At 38.4% G+C, this 18,383-nt stretch overlaps 1 protein-coding gene across 1 annotated transcript in view; it reads right to left on the reverse strand.

Annotated features, from left to right (window-relative positions):
• Positions 1-1,798: 1,798 nt before the first annotated feature.
• Positions 1,799-18,383, reverse strand: part of SPATA6 (spermatogenesis associated 6) — a gene marked incomplete in the record, with an annotated part of 56,069 nt that continues 39,484 nt past the window's right edge. Inside the window, 3 exon segments of the mRNA XM_072419607.1 lie at positions 1,799-6,481; positions 8,004-8,086; positions 17,085-17,184. Of these exon segments, the coding sequence (XP_072275708.1) occupies positions 6,298-6,481; positions 8,004-8,086; positions 17,085-17,184 (367 nt within the window).

Consider the following 18,383-nt stretch of genomic DNA (forward strand, 5'->3'; position numbering starts at 1 on the left):
TAATGCCGTCTAGGAGGGAGACGCAGGAGCCGGGAATTTATAAGACATAATGATTAAACTTTTATGCTCTGCATGTAGATTTCTGTGTAACGGGAAATAGCTGGCAACTTTCGGTTGGGAAGTCTTGCAGAAAGTAAGCTCACACCTGGGTTATGAAGTTTTGCCAGATACACCGACTCCTATATATTAGGAAATAGTGATCAAGCTACGTAGACAGGTCAGATGATTTATCTTGGGTATATATCTGAAAAATCTGAATTGGCAAATTGCTGAGCAACCAATTGGGAATGACAATTGTGTACTACAGAGGAGAGAACAGCGTGGGTGGTGCTTTCTCCTCTTCCCTCCTTCCTTCTCTATAGAATAAAATGGTGCTGTGTGCACAGTGCTCGTTCATTCATCTGTCACTGGAAATGATCATTTAAAATAATCTGACATCTTTAGGGGGCTTAAAGCAAAACTTAAGTTAAACTTTTAAAATTAGGGATAGGGCAGGGCTTTCCGGCTTCCCAGATAGGGCGGCATTCCGGCTTTCCGTTGCTGCCTGGACCTTTGTCATCCCGGCCGGAGCAATCAATATTGCCAAAGACCTAAACCTGGAGGAAGAGAAGAAAAAAGATGGCGGCGCTGCAAAAGAAAGGCCGCAGGTGAGTGTATTTAACAACTGCGATCAGGCAGTCATCAACTGTGCCTTCTGCAATAAAGGACCTGTCCGGTTGCAAGTTTGAATTACTAGAGTTTAGTTCCACTTTTTGATAACTAGATGCCTACTATCAATCATTTAGGTGAATGGCGGACTCATCACCTGATTGTTGTGGGACTGCTGTGTAAGTTGTATCTAAAAACTGGTTTGCTCCCTTTGAAATCCCTTCCCTTGTGCAAGACTATCCCTTTTAGAAAGAGAAAAATTTTAATTAGGAGTATAGTAGGTCTGCCAGCTACCTAGGGGCATTTTGGCAAGACACTTGCTTGACATCTGTTTCAAGAGACTAATTAGTATAATTATTATAGGAAGAGCTGAGGGCCATTGCTTTTGAACTACTGTTTCTTGTAATCAGGATCAAAAAAAGAGACAACTATCTGGATGAGGATAACGTGCAGTAAGGCCACTGCAAGTCAGAGCACCCTGTTTATTCTCGTCGCTTGCAGCAGTAGGGAAGATCAGGCAAATAGCTGTCAGTCCTCTGCTCTTCTGTCTGCAACATCCCTGGTTTCCCTTTGGCGGTAAATGGTGTCTCGGCATCCCCTGCTCTGAGACTGTGGGAAGCTGATCTGGAGTTGTGCAGAGCCCAATGAGCAGAGTAGTTCCTGATCTCAGTCGTGCTCTCAGTGCATGTTGTAGCGCTAAGCTGGGCTGACTTGCTTCTGGTGTATGGCTTTGTTTGATTTAATATTGCTGACTTTACCTGTTCCTGACCCTTGGATTGTATGCTGCCTGGACTGACCTTTTGCCTGTGCCCCAGACGCTGCTTTATATTTCCTCTTTGGGACCTCATCTGGTGGACTGATTACCCACTGTGATCACCCAGTCCTGAACCAGGACCTTACCGGACCACTGTAAGTTGTGGAAGACTGGAGAGACAGGCACTCTGGGGATGTTAGCTTCCCAGTGGAGAATTTCCAATAAATGGAGCAGTATTTGATGACGAAGTAGAGCTATGTATTTACACCCTTCCTAAATGGTGTGCTTTTGTACAATTGCAGGTTTGCTTCAAATAGCTTAATAAGAAGAGGAGAAGAAAGGGCTGAATTCAGGGATAAAATATTTAGACTGGTAAGCTTTAAAAAGAAAAATGAGTTTTTATGGTATAGTTTATATTTACATGTATCACTTGTTTTTATATCTTTATGTTACAGAGTGTGCATTGTTTTCTCACAAATCGTTTAGAACTCCAATGAAACTGTGACTTCCGAAATTGTTTTTAATAAACACAAACGTAAATAAAATAAAAGCATTCAATTCCAATATGTTTTATGATTTAGGTAACAAAAACAAGCAGCGATGTTTGCAAAGCCAGAAGAAAATACGTGTTATCCCCAAGTAACCCAGACATTTGCATTAGAAATTTCAGTTCTGTTGGTGGAAAGTGAGATGCAACAAACAATTACAGCTTATTACTGCGCTGATTTGTTCTCCCTGAAAGTATAATTATCTCAGCAGCTCCCAGCAGAAAGAATTTTTCTAAACTTGGCTACGAATGCTGAGTGGTAACCGTCTGTTTAGACTAGTTAATGCAGAACTTTTAGCCGGCCCCTCTTGGCATGGATTTGTATGAAAGTGGATGAATGACTTGTAAAGGGAAACTTGCGTATGGGTAGCAAGTAATAAATGTGAATTATTACAGAAAAGTTTAGCCTGACATACATTATTAAAGTTGATTTTTGCAAGGATGCTGACTTTCGTATTCTCAGGATTCATAGTCTCATGTTGTTGCCAGGAAATAAATCCATCTAGAAATTATGTTTTGTATCAAGTAATGACTATTGACTGAGCTCTGGTTATAAACTTTCACAGACACAAGAGGTGCAGCAAAGATGTTCATTAGATGTTAAAATAGCAGGAAGGAAAAGAAGAAATGGTTTAGAGTTTACAGAATGGCACTGCAACAGTGCAAAATCACACCAGTAATTGCCTCGGATTCACAAAAGTTCTTCATGACTGGAGAACATTGACCATCACGGTAGAATCTAGGTGGTAAAGCAAACCTGGACTAGATTTCCTCAAAACTGTATGCTATTAAATGACAAATATTTAAAACCCTGGGCTGGGTCATAGCAGATAATTATTAAAAAGATAAGTGAAATAGCGAGTGTGATATTACAGCTTTGTGCACTGGGCTAACATTTCTGTAATAAATAAAAAAGGTAAATAGGGTCCTAGGCCAGCAAACTGGACACCACAATGCCTTCAATTTCCATTGACTGGCATTGCATGGTCCCATAAGACACCAAATGTCTACAAATCCATCCATGAAGTCCGGAGGTAGGTTAGCTACAAATGTATGAGTCTCCTGGAAAACCACCAGCTTGGTCTTCTGCCAAGGGATGCGTTGTAGATGATTTGGCTCTGCTCCTTCCAGAACTTAAAGCACTATCACACCTAAAAGTTTGTTTAGAAGACCAGCCCAGGTTTTCTGGATCACCTTCCCATGATGGTCAATGTTCTCCAGTTTTGGAAAACTTTTGTGAATCAATGCCATTCTTTTCCAATTAGGAACATAACAGTAGAAGAAGGATCAAGTGTCCCAACAAGTCTGACTCTCTTTTGTATTCAGAATTTTTGGATACACCAAAATCCAAAATATGCCAAGCATATTTGGATACATTGTTCTAAAAGCCATCTTGTAAAAGCCTGTTCTAAACATCACCTGCTTTAAAGATATTAGAGATTTAAAAAGAATATCCAACATTATTCTGGAAACTTTTAATTGCAGTATTCTCAGCTTCATACTAACAATACTCAGGGAGGGCCCTATTAATCCCCTGAAAGCATCTGGTTCAGTCATACACTCTGTTCTATTCTTTGTGTCTCTTGGCTATACTGTATATGTGCATGGCTGATGGTCTTTTGACTCATTTTATATGATTATAATTTTTTTTCGTAAGGGAGTTCCCAGGAACTTGGAAGAAAGTGAGGTCTAATGAAAGCTCTAAAAAGTGGAATTTGGGCCCCATTCAACCTGATGGTAATCTCTATAGGGATGTACCCCAAATTTCGAATTACTTTCAATGATTCTGCCTTGTTTGCTCAATTTCCAGTCATCTGATATGAACACTTCCATTTTTTTTTTCTGCACTTCTGGCCAATTCTGTACTCCCAGGATTTGGTTAATTTCTAATTACATTGATTTTGTAAACAACAAATTGCAGTTTCTACTGCATTGACTAATTCTTCAGCACTGCTAAATCTTATTGCATTTTACAAACACCTCCAAGCAGGGGCAGACATAGGGAATTTAAAATTATGCCGCTGCATGAGGGCTCCGGAACCGTTCTCAGCCAAAAGGTGCCCCATAGGAACCCCAAGTCAGTTTGATAGAGAGGGGGGCCAAGCCAAATCTGCCACTACCTACAAGGGTATCAATGCTGGTACACACCTTTATGATCACCAATAAGACAATTCTTACTCAGCGCACAGTGTGTCACTAACAAACAGCTTAAACAGAACAGGAACTAAAACAGAACCCTGTAACGTAAAGCTAGCCAAACATGAATCGTCTTTAGTTTGATCAACTTTCAATTCAATCAGCAACTACCATGGGAATGTTTACTGTCAGTCAAAAGTGAATTGATCATACTACCATGCACTGCAATCAATGCACAGCCCATTAAGAGAAAAGTAACCAAAGAGAGATCAATTGAGAGATCCTCAAAACCAGTGAGATATTTGTACAATATATATGAAAACATTCTGACATGACCATCCAGAGCTTTTTCGATTCCAAACTCATTATCAATTGCTTTTGATCAATGAAATTCAGAAATAAAGCATTGATTTATGGTGACTTGATAAAAGTGATAGAATGGGCTGCATGATCCGATAGGGGATTGAGTCATATAGGCCAGCAATAGGTTTACTTTTAACTACAACGTAAGCCAACAGTCTTTACATTTTTTATAGGTTTATATTTTAGATTTGACAGATCAGTATAAAGTAGGTTGTTTATTTAAAATACTGTATAAAAATACTAAGAATACCATAGAGGTTTATAACACAGTCTTGTAAGACTTCTGTGATGTAAACTATTTCCACATTTAGTATAACTGCATGTCTTCCCATCTGACATTTAATATTATAGATGATAGACAGGTATATTGTTCTGTAAAACATTTTCTCTGCTATTACTGGCAAATATGATCAAACATTAGTTACAGCAGAGGCGTTTAAAGGGCAGCTGTACTTTTAATATGAATTTGGTATTTGGACTCCATCTGCATTAACCTTCCCAATTACGATACAGCCCATGGATGCTCCCACTCTCTCAAACTACGTTGTAAATACAAATATGTCTCCATCCTAAAGCTACCTATAATATGAAACCAAACCGATTTAACCAATGTCTTCTACCTACAGGTATTGACAAGCCCAGTCTTTTGTATATTTAAGCCTTCTATGTGTTCGGCCATTTCTGGCAGATATGGACAATTTATTCATATAAAGCCCTTACATATTAGTAGATGCAACCATTGTTGGAACAATCGGGCTGTCCATTCACAAAGATGACTACAACTACGCATGTCAGATCATTCTCACTCTACGCAAACAGTGGTGCTTGTCTCAGGTGTAAAATCTCATTGTGTTCAGCTTTCGCCAAACCTCTATTATCTATGAATGATGGATTGGAAATAACCACTGTGCATTTCACTGGAAGAGAGCACAGAAGGGTGCTGCTTGATCCTCCTTCACCTTTTTCTCTACATAGAACAAAACAGTGTGGGGTGTACAGCACACATTCGTTCATTTGTCACCAGAAATAATCACAAAAGACGGTTTCCAGCAACAATGATCTGACAACCACTGGACATCTGTACAAAGCTTTAGCTCAGCTTGCACCAGGGCAAGTGCCTACCCTCTGAATGAGGAGATGTACAGTGAGATTGTAAAATGTGAACCTAATTCTGTCCATTAAGAAGATTAGAAAAGGCTGGCAAATTCTGTCCAATATTGGTCAAGTGTGTATTGATAACAATCAATAATTCAAAGTGACTAAAAAAAAATTCAAACCAAAATTGATAAGGTTTGATCAACTCAGTGGGCTTGACTCTCCTTAAGTGATCAGCTGTGGTACAACTTTGTAATTACTTCTGATTGTTAGAGCAAATTATCTACTAATCATAATACAAATCATTGAAAATTTTAAGATTTTAACACAATTACTTTAATAAAATTGCTATTTTGTTTGATATCCAAGCACATAACAATACTGGGCCTGGTTTATCAAACATAGACTATCATGGGTGAACCTGGATGATCTAGAAAAACTGTGATGGGTCTGGTCAATGGTCACCATATAACAGCCTAAACTGGCCTGTGAGTTTTACTTTTAGAGTCCAATGAGTGTCATGTAACAGTTAGGTCCATGCTGTATAACACTGGATTATAACAACATTTCAGATGCCCCAATTTCTACAATTTACCATTCCATTATATCCCAAAAGTACACTAGAAGTGTCACTGGGAAGACCAATAAATGTTTACTGTCCATTTTTACAAATATCGACATTTGCTTAATGGTTTATAATACTATACTGGTATTGAAAAGGTGTCTTTCCAGAGGTAAAATTTAACATTTTTCACTATAAATTGTGTGATCTCCGGTAAGTATGTGGACTCAAAGCATTCCGATACATGTTCTTGTAGATTTTTTCCATACTCTCTTCAAAGATGACCCTGTGACTCTTCCCTTTGTATGCTGAAGCTTTATTACACCAGAACTCCCCGTTGTCTAAATGGACAGAGGTATCACGTTTGTATGGAAGACTGTGGGGTAAAAAAAAATACATTTTTTACCGTGTATAGAGTGTGTGTAAGCTGCAAGTGAAAAAAAACTTTAGCGAAAGTTAAAACACTTCAAGTAGGTACATTATTTTCTGTGCTTTTACCTGTTTTCCAAGTTGGTGACATTGCTGAAATCTCTCTGTACGGTTTAATAATACACCATGATGGATGCTTACGAATACTGCAGTTGGGAAGCATGCAACCAAAAACCTCTTGCTCAACTACCCCCCCCCCCTTCCATTTCTAAAGAACAACGCCGTCCATACAACGGTCCTTTATTCCTACTGTCCCTGGGAACAATCAAAATGGTCCACCAACAATTCTCGAGTGCCTATGCAAAGTAGTTGATGGAAAGGTACTTTTAAATAGACAAACAATTGTTGAAAAGGGAGAAATGTGCCTGATCAGCTCGATTGGATGGGAGTGCGTTGGGTCTGACACCACTGGACTGAACAGTCACACGTAGATACTCTATGTAAGCTGTAATATAACACAAAAAATGGTTTTCAAAAAACTCAGTGAAATTGTCAATAAAAGTCAAGAAAATCGGCTTTCTTTAAATGTTCCGGGGAGGCCTCTGAGATAGTGTACCTCGTACAGATTCCCTCACAGACAGCCTGGAGGCACAAGATATCTCCCAGATCCTGCAGAACAAAGCCACACGGCCTCCAAATTTCAAGTAATAAAATAGGTTTTTACAACCAGTAGATTTAATTAAAAGGAGTTGTTACCTAAATAGACTGTACAAGCGGGAATGGCTCTCTGAGGACTGTAAAATGTACAGTCCCATTACACAAAAAGTGTGCCCAGAGGCAGAATGACTAGATAAAGAGGACGCGTGGCAAGAGTCTGTCTCAGCTGTTCCAGCGTGTGACAAGAAGAAGCCAGGTAAAGGGAAAAAAATTCTCTGTAATGACATTTACAGGCATCGTTGTAGCTGAGTCACAGTAATGATAAGGTGAAATGCCAACATAGGAGGGGAAATACACCAAGAACATGCAATAATAATGTGATTGGAGCACTGTGGGACAAAAAAAAGAAAATTTAATGAGGAATATAAACAGCATTTCTGCAGTAAGACTTCTGAATCTTTATAAATGTCTCTGAATTTGTATAGGGTAGGTAATGGTGCAACCCGTTAGAATGGTATATTCTATGTTCATTTGGGGAGATTAGCCCACCCTTCCTCTACTGGAGAAATTTGTGAGAGATGAGGAATATCCCTCTTAAGACATACCCTGAAGTTGTCACTAGTAGTCCCGTTAGAAGATTCTCCAAAACCATTTTTGGAGCCAAATTAAAATGTTGGACTTCCTATCACTTGCAGTCTTACTAATAATGGTCACCAGAAAATAAAGACAGGGATATTCTCCTCAACAGGGATACAAACAGCATAAATAGAAGTTCTAAACACTAACCAATCTTTCTAAAAACAAAAAAATAATAATTCTTGGCTTTGGATACACTTTAATACAGCAATAGTCACACAACATTACGATCTTACCTGTCATGCAGCTCTTTTGTAAAAGAGGGCGTCCCGTTTCCTATACTTCTACCATGGTGCTCCTTCCAAGTGTCAGACTTGTCCTAGAGCAGCAAAAAATAAATATTAGTTGCAAAAACATAATTATTTGGTTGCAGATTTCTGTGGAAAGAATACATCAGCTGGGCTTTTAAAAGCTAGTTCCAGCCACAAATATTTAGCTATCATCCATAGATATACATAATTCAATCACATACTGGTAAACTAATTGATTGTGTCACATTTCTCAGCTGTTGTGATTAGTTGCACCAGAAAGGGGACCAATTATTTCCAAAGTCTACAATTCTGCAGATTCCATGATGCTGCACCAGTTAAACTTTGGTTTCTAGTAGACATCACTACACTGGTATTGACCACTCCTAGATGTCTTCCTAATGTTCGTTCTGACGTAGATCTTTTCTTGACATGGGTTCCAAAGTCCACTTGTACTAACCTCAGTCAACTTTTATTAGTCTGTCAAGGACAGCTGTATATCAGTGCCACATTCAATTTTAATCTACAGAGTTTTTCCTATATGATGTTTGGTGGCTGGGGTTGTTGGACATCCCAAATAATATGGTGAACACTGCAAAAAGTTTGACAATACCATTCAGCAAATAGAAAGAAACAAATAGAGAGACATTATGAACATGGATGACTTTGAAGAAATTTTAGTTTGACCTACCTATAATACAAATGAAGGGAAGGCTCAGGGGAGTCTGCGGATGCAAGTGCTGCCTATCTGACTTCTGTAGGAAGTGTATCATCTCCAGAATGGATGACAGCGAAGGGTTTTTGATGGTTTTAAAAAAAGTGATTTTATCAATTCAACCTTAATACCAGTCTCGCAATTTCTGAAGAAGCAAATTCTGCGAAACACGTCGCAAAAGTAGACTGGATATGCATACTGTCTACTTAACATGTTAAATATGAAAGCTGTACCTCTGTTTTTAATAATAAAATAATTATATTTTATACATTTTTAGAAGATGTGAATTGATTAAAAGGTGCTTTAAAAGTTCATGGGGGGGTTTATAAAGGAATTGCTCAGACAACTTAAACTAAAGCTGGGTTTTTACAAGCTGAGCTTTCTTTCAGATTGAGCAGTTCATATGAACATTTCGAAGGAACAACCATAAATCAAATCTTGTTTAACATCAGAACATCAAAGTGTTCAAAAAGCAAGATTGGGATCTTAATTTTTCACAGGATCCCTTCAGCAGTCCCAATGGCAATACCCATGCATAAGCACCACAGGCAAAAGTCAAAGTATATGGTAAATTTACCGGTACTTTTTTTTTCCCTAATGTTTGCTATTTTTATTTAATTTATTTAATGTAATTTTGTTTATATAATCTGCTTTTTACATGCATTTAAAGGGCTGCATTTAAAGAATACAAGTGTCATCCAGAAACATTCTTTAGGTTACATACAGATCTCTTGCAAGATAGAAGCTTTAAAAGTCCTTTGTGTCTCTGTCCAAGCATTAACATTAATTAGCGCTCTAACTAATATGAAGGATAATATACGTGTCATTAAATTCCAATTAGGAAATAATGAATGCCTGTCAGTCGTGTTGGGTAAATTAACCATTTCAAATAGGGCTGGGTGATGATTAGCCTAACAAACAAGTGGAGCCTGCAAACTATGAAATGATATTGGTGACTTTGATTTAATATATGCAATTCATTTAAAGGAAAATAGGCATAATAAGTAGTTTGTATAAACAGATTCAAAACCAGAGGTGAATGTATGCATTATATGGCCATTTTATTAGCTACTACTACAAACAGCAAATCTGCTGGCTGCAACATATATTATAAAACATGCAGGACCAGTCAAGAGGTCTTCTAGTTTTACTAAACAACAAAATGGTAAAGATGGAGTGAGCATTGGTGACAGTGGAATAATTTAGAGATTTGGAGGTTGAGGCATTAAATGAACTGCTGACCTCCCGAGCTTTTCATATTCATTGCCCTGGTGCCCAAATTATGGCACTTTGACACTTATAGAACAGTCCTCAGATTCCCTGCAGAAGTGAGGTGCTTACGTAAACATTCTTTAAGGTTAGGTTCACTAGACCCCACACAAATTTTGCACAAATTTTACCACCTTCATCTCAAATAGGATGAGTTACAAACTGCACAGTTCTTTAGGTTTAGGAGGACTGGAAGATTTAAAGGATGAATAATTATGCAGGAATGCAGTGTAAGGTATTATGGAGTGAATCCCCATGGAATATTTTCAAAACCTTGCAGTTTCCATGTCGCAAAGAATTCAGGGCGCTTTTAAGGAAAATGGGAGTCCTGCTAGGTTCCACACTAGGACAAAATATGTAAATCTAAACAATAGCCACATTTTACTAATAAATGCACATTTATTGCTGCCTGTGTTTCCATTATTGAGATGCTCGCTGGGCCTGTTTTAATAAAGCTCCCCAAGACTGGAGTAGATAGACTATCAAGGGAGAACCTGGTTGATCCAACAAACTTGGAATAGATCTAGTTCAGGGTTTAAAATAATTTCAAACTAAGAGCAAATGATTTTTAAGAAATCCATTCCAGGATAGCAATCAAACCTGACACCAACCTATCTATATTTTATCCAAAATCAATAAAAAGTTTTAGTTTGGGGTTTATTTTTTAAGCATTATATAAATGGAGACAATGGACAGCTGGAATCTAGAGGGGACTGCATGAATGTCACCAAGCTTGTGGTCCACAAGACCCATTTCTTGGGGCATTGTACTATTCAAATTACAAAACAGCTTTTGTATCCAATTAGGGTTCTTATAGATACATTTACCTGTCTGAGTTGCTTCACAAATGCATGTAACAAGCAGCTGAACGACTGATCTGCAATATCAGCTGCTTCAGGCTGCTTTGGCATTCCCATTAACCTAAATAGACAGAAACGCAGCTTCGATTTGAACCAAAGCCCTTGTACACAGACCCATTCATTGATCAAAGCAGTGCAACAAAGGAGCTTTTCTGTATAACAAAGCTGATATATTTGTTACTTGTCCCTTAGGCAGGACTTTTACTATTACATAAAAAATACAGCACTTTGTAAACAATGCAAATGAATCTACAAAATGTGAACAGCTCCACAAATAGTGTGCACGACTTTAAATACCAAAAGTCCAGTGAGTGTTATAAAACTCTTTACAAGTGACAAAACTTCAGTCAAATAAATAAATGTCCAAGGAAAACCAAATCTGTGCCAATTCCACACTCGAGTGATTTGTAACTCACAATATCCTTCTTTTCTTTACAATACATTTAGCACAAAGGGCCTGATTTATTAAAGCTCTCCAAGGCTGGAGAGGATACACTTTCATCAGTGAAGCTGGGTGATCCAGCAAACCTGGAAAAGTTTTTTTAAGTAGTTTGCTTTTTGTTAGCAAATGTTTTCAATCCTGGACCAGATTCATTCTAGGTTTGCTGGATCACCCAGGGATAGCGATAGAAAACAAGGAAAATAATCCATAGCATAAAACTGTTTTATTTAAAAGGAATGAAAAAAACAGAACCACAATCTAGTATAGAGCTTGCCCATAACTAAGGATGGGTACACATGTGCAATGGTTCTTGTCCAATAATCGGCACAGGGCCGATATCGGACAGGAATCTGGCGTGTGTACAGCGCTTGTCGTCCATTGTCTAAAGGACCATCCTGGCGGATACACGCACGCTGGACGACGATCGATCGTAATGGAAGTAAAGGGAGGGAGAGAGCAGCAGGGTGCTGCTCCCTCTCCATAGAGCAGAATGGCGCTGTATGTACAGCACCTGTTCATGCATCTTGCAGTCATTAGTTGATGAAAAGGATTGTGAAAGATCCTTTCCAACGACAAATATTGCGCGTGTGTACAAAGTATGGAACTGCTCTATGTCAAAAACATTCTGTACCACCACTGCATTGCACACATGACAATGTAATGAACTCCAGCCCTTTTTGCACACTTCTACATAGTCCTCTTTGGTGCTAAAAGTGATTAGTCAAATTTTCCTGCCCACCATAACTTACATAATTATTAAAGAGTAAATAAACTCAAAAGTGCCCAAATCAAAAAGTCGATCGGTCCAGAGGTTTCTTCCATCGAGTCTTGCGTTATCCCGATATCTCCCCATCCATCATCTCCCCTTCATCCAAGTTCTTCTTCCTACGTCACCTGACACAGGCGTGGGATCGGGTGACGTAGTTTCGGTAAAAAACTTGTCGATCTCACTGCGCATGCATGAGATCGGCTTTTTTTCCCCTTTTGATGAAAGCAGCACCCTCAAGAGCCTCACAGGATGTGCGATGTAGCTACCGCGGCAGGCTTTGAGATCCCATTTATTAGGAGGAAGTGTTTAAAAAAAAAAAAAAAAAAAGGGTGTTGCACCTGTAAAAAAAAACTCTTTTTTTTTTTTTTTTTTTAATTATTACATAAAACGGTAATCTACTCTTTTATGTAAAGTGAAATTTCTGAGTTTAGGTACGCTTTAAAAGTGGTAATAGATATTTTTGGCCCCACCTTGTTTCCTGTCTGACACACTAAAATGTTTTGGTTTCTAGTCTCCTACCTATACAGTATATGAGAGGCAGTCCTGTGAGCTGATCCTGTCCCTACTCAAGTTTACTATTTTATTGTCATAGTGTTTATTTTAGGCCAATGGCTAGTTAACTTAAACCCTGTGAATTCACAAAGTGTTCACAGCAATATAACACAAGTGATGGGGTTTGTGATCTATTGTGCTGTCAGCAGTGACAGAGGAAAACTGATAACAAAAGTTAGAAACTGTCCGGGAGACAGGCTCAAAGTAGGCGGAAGGAGGTATTGGTGCAAGTATTAGGTTAGCCGAGAATTAGGCATTTACACAGGAGAGAGGGTTATTCTAATTGTAGTTAATATGAGAGATAAAGGGGCTTTTACATGCTATAATCTACAGTATGTCTGCAGAGTATGAGAACCATGTGTTGCACAAGAAATGTGTATAATGACTGTGCTCTCTGATTCTGCTGATCTGATAGCTGTATGACTTCCTGCTGTGATAGCAGTAAATATATTGCTCCCTATCTTACTTGTTTTGCCAAACCTCAGACAGCTTGGATGGCTAAAGCTGCGTACACACTTCCAATTTTTGTCGTTGGAAAGGATCTTTCACGATCCTTTCCAACGACAAGGGAGTGCACGATGCATGAACGGTGCTGTACATACAGCACCGTTCATGCTCTATGGAGAGGGGAGGGGGAGAGCGACGGAGCGGCACCCTGCTGCACGCTCTCCCCTTCCCTTTCATTAGGATCGGCTGTCGTCCATGGATCCGGCAGGTCGGTCGTCCGGACGATGGACGACACCGACTGTACACACGGCAGATTTTCGCCCGATAATTGGCCGATGCCGATTATCGGGCGATAAAAATCTGACGTGTGTACGTAGCTTTACTGTTCACAGAGCCTGGCAGATGCTCCATCCCCTGGTTCCCAAGGATAAACCATTTACTGCCCCTGTAATGATGTCACAAGGGATACAATGAAGGGAAAGGTGCAAGATCAAGTTAAATAAAAAACAAAAACAAATATTACTACAGTGGGAGGAGAGAGCAGTTATCCAGACAGCAAAATAATTATAAATATATAAATCAATAAATAAATGTTTAAATAAATAATAAATGTATATATATTATATATAAAACTATATTGGTGAAAAAACTCTATTACAGAGGAAACTTTTCCTGTAAAAAGTTTCAAATTTATGGCATTTAAAGAACCAATAAACCTAAAATGGTTCAGATAAAATCCCGAGGCCTTTAGATACATATCATTTTATTACTGATGTGTTTATATATCCAAGATTATGGCTCCTGGAAAGAAAATGATTGCCGCCAATGATTGTAGGTAAAAAGTTGCATTTTCAAACAAACTTAATACCAGCGTTAAGTTTTCTATCATTTATACCACGGTGAATAATGTTCTCTGTCCTTCACACAAACACTAAGCATTTACAGTGAATTTTATAGAAAAAAAAAAGACAGCAAAAGAATAAAGAGCAATGTGAAGTAATGAGCCACAAATTGATGAATATTTTTAATTAAATGCTGCCGAATGGAGAGAAGGAAGGAAAATTCCTGTGGGTTATAAATTTCAGAGACTCTACGGAGGCCTTGGAAATCACTGGCGCTTGCCATTCAGCGCTCAAGCCTTTAAACTCCCGTGGCAGTAGAACATTTGTAAAACGGAACATCAGAATCAAATTTCAAAGCTCAGCGAGCTCTCATGCTAATATGTTCTTGTTAGACATCTGATCATTTGTACTGGTTAGCTGTAATTACCAGGCTCTCTCTGTTCCACTCGATTCCTTCACTTTTCTTTTTCCTGCAGGAAGCTCTGACGCCCCTGCATCAAATATCTGACACTCTCTATTTGGATTTGTTCTTTTTTTTTTCATTAAAATTAAACATACAACAATTCAACATGAATAAAGTAAATTTAGTATTATCAAAGTCAGTAGTTGGAAAGGTGGAAACTTTTTTCAATGACACAGAGGGGAAGCGGTTTAAGAACTTTCAATGGACAGTTTTTTTGTTTTTTTTTTAGTACTTTGGCCAGAATTGCATCATCAATTGAAAACAAGACAGGAAGACTGCCAGAAAATTATGAGCAAAAGGTTCATTTACAGACCTATAAATGGTCAATATTACCAAAAATTAGTAAGAATTAGGTACGTAACACCCAACTACACCTCATTTACACGCAAATCCCCCTCTCCTTTTTTCTCAGTTGTCTTTCTTTTTGGACTGATGTATGTACGGTGAGTCTTTATTATAAAAATGTACTGTTTACCTAACTAAACTTTTTATCCAACCTCAAAATAATTGCATTTGGTATTTTGAACCAGGAAAGGGGGAATGTAGTGGGAAAAAATTATTTTAGTTTAACCAATCATTTTTTAGTAAACTGGACGTTTGGTAAGCGTGTAATTTAATTTTCCATTGTCTAAATAACGGGAGGTGTGACAAAGGTCCATCGGTGGGCAGCACGGTTGGCTCAGTGGCTAGTGCAGTGCTAGATCCCAGGATCGAATCTTGGCCAGGACACTATCTGCAAGGCGTTTATATGATCTCCCCGTGTTTGCGTGGGTTTCCTCCAGGCACATCGGTTTCCTCCCACATCTAAAAAGATGCAGTTTGGTTAATTGGCCTCCCCTAAAAACTGCCCATAAAGTTTGTTAGTGACATATGACTATGGTAGGGACATTGGATTTAGAGCCCCTTTGAGGGATAGTTAGTAAAATTACTATAGACGTTGTAATACTCTGCATTATATGTCGACACTATATAAATAAAAGGTTTATGTATAGGTTATTAATATTAATCCTTGGCCTACATACTTTGCTCATAAAAAACAACCCCAGCCTTTAGCAAGACCTTTTTCAAGAGTCTGAAAATTAAAAAATGACCCTTTGTCACTGTAATAGTGAGGGAAGTGGCTTTCATTTACTGATATAACTTTCTTTCTTCAAAATTGGGGGTACAAATTACAGAAAATGCATCTCTGTTGCAGGAAAGTACAGTGAGCTTTACTGTTTGCTTAGGATAAACTATGTCTGTTTCATCATATGTACAGTGATCCAGATAGTGGAGGTCACCCGTGCAAATGGTAGCTGGAGTTGCTCTTTCCAAAATAAAATGAGATATGGGTTCCCTGTTTAAATATGGTAAAATACACACAAAACACTACACAGGAACAAATAAATTGCAATTCTACACAGCGATGGGAACCACACGAATATGCTATGATAAATATTGGACCTGAGCTGCAGATCCCCTGCTGCAAGATTGCTACATAGAACTGTAGAAGTGTAAATGCACCATTCACCTTTCTGTTCTTTTTTTTTTTAGGCAGCAGACTTAAGCTACGTACACACGTCAGATTTTTATCGCCCGATAATCGGCATCGGCCAATTATCGGGCGAAAATCTGCCGTGTGTACAGTCGGTGTCGTCCATCGTCCGGAAAACCGACCTGCCGGATCCACGGACGATGGACGACAGCCGATCCTAATGAAAGGGAAGGGGAGAGCGCGCAGCAGGGTGCCGCTCCGTCGCTCTCCCCCTCCCCTCTCCATAGAGCATGAACGGTGCTGTATGTACAGCATCGTTCATGTATCGTGCACTCCCTTGTCGTTGGAAAGGATCGTAAAAGATCCTTTCCAACGACAAAAATTGGAAGTGTGTACGCAGCTTTATAAATAGGAGATGGCACCATTATCCAGAATATTACATATTATAAATTATAGATAGATTTACATATTTTAGGAGACCTAGTAACCAAACCTAAATTATAGCAAGTAAAAGCACAAAAAATAAACTATTTTAAAAACTTATTTGCAGTGTTTTTCTATTCTTTGAATATGTTTGTTTTTATTGACTTGCAGTGTATTTTTGAACTTGATAAAAAGTTTGACTAGTCCAGAAAGTGTCCACAGCCCTCGGCCTCCTTGCACATCGTAGTACTTCTTTCTGGCCTAGCTACTCCGTTCCTCTCAATACCTCCCTACATAACCTTTAAAGTAGCTTCAGGGGAAAAAGTTAATGGAAATACTATAGTGTGTGACTTAAATAAGCCTGCTAGGGTTGGTGAAAGTGTGGGATTATGGGAAGGATTTTGATGAATGGTCCGGTAACAGGGTTTCTTTAATTATGACTGTTATTATAAGTTGTTGCAAACATATCAGCTTGCAGATCTTGGTTACTATCCCTATAACATACACATTGGGCCTGATTTAATAAAACTCCAAGGCTGGAGAGAATACACTTATCAGTAAAGCAGGGTGATCCAGCAAATCTAGAATGGATCTCTCAAAAGTAATTTGCCATTGTTTAGCAACTGTTTTCATCCAGGACCAGATGCATTCCAGGTTTGCTGGATCACCCAGCTTCACTAATGAAAGTGTATTGTCTTCAACCTTAGAGAGCTTTAATAAATCAGGCCTAATGTTAGAAGTTAAAAAAGACCTGTAGAAGATTCTTTACTATAATGAGTGTACTATTGAATACAGCACATAACTAATACTCACAAAAGAAAGTTTCTGTCGAGCACTGTGTGTTTTTAAGAGATTTTTTATACGAGAATGGATTTCTTCCCAGTTGGCTGAAGCTCTGTGATCAGAATGGAACCTAAAAATAAGAAAAAATGAAATTACAATCTCAATTAAAAATATATGTAAAAATAAAGTCAGAGGATAAATATAGGTCTGCAACCACGTCATATAAACTAGTCTGCGGTACTCACTCACATCAAAGGGTTCAGTAAAGACACTAAAAATCAGCCCTCAAAGGAGCAACCTTAGCGTGATTCACAAATTGGATGCTTGCAAAAGAATGCTTGCTTGATCTAGTGGTCCATGGTCCCATTTGGCAATGTTGTAGGGTTGTTCACTCCTTTCTCTATATGTACAAATGTAGATATCCCCAACAATCCAGTGTATAAGTTTGTACACGTATTGTGATTATGTAATATATGAACATATGATAAAAAGACCCAACTCAATGAATGAAAAAGTAGAGGTGGATCAGGAATAGGATGCATAGAAGTCTAATTCTAGAAGTCATGGGCAGCACGGTGGCTCAGAGGTGAACTCTGGCCTTTGCAGCGCTAGGTCCTAGGTTCGAATCTCAGCCAGGGTACTATCTGCATGGAGTTTGCAGGTTCTCCCTGTGTGTGTGTATTTCCTCTCCCACAATCCAAAAACATGCAGTTAGGTTAATTGGCTTCCCCCCCAAAACAACTGACTGTATTAATGACATATGACTATGGTAGGGATATAAAAATTGTGAGCCCAGCTAGTGATATGACTATGGACTTTGTACAGCGCTGCATAATATGTTGGTGCTATATAAATACTGTGTAATAAGTATATTCACTTCTTTATAACTAGACCCCATAATATATTCAAAGCTAGGAGTTATCTCAGCTCATTAGTTTCCATACACAACTAAATATCACTGGCTTCTTAAGATTTACCTAGCATTGTGAAGGTTTGTTTTTTTTACCCGAGATTGTGCTGTTTCTGGAAGCAGATTCTGTTGTTCTGTTCCGACTTGTATGCTATTCTGCCTTTATATAACACCATTCTATCATTCTTCTGCTTCCTGTACAACATTGTTTTTTTACGGTCGGATATTGATACAGAATTATTTTACATACCAAGTTAGATTTATACAATTTTGTTTCTATATATTTTTACAGCGTAAGCCGAATGTGTGCAGTTTTATATTGGAGTTTGTGATCTATATAAATTCGTGTTCTGCTCAAGGATGTTGCTGAGATTTAGGTTTGTATGATATTCTAGAATTCTATATTGTGCCATATAATC

Source organism: Pyxicephalus adspersus, chromosome 8 (genome assembly GCF_032062135.1).
Source record: "Pyxicephalus adspersus chromosome 8, UCB_Pads_2.0, whole genome shotgun sequence".
Classification (NCBI taxonomy): Eukaryota; Metazoa; Chordata; class Amphibia; order Anura; family Pyxicephalidae; genus Pyxicephalus; species Pyxicephalus adspersus.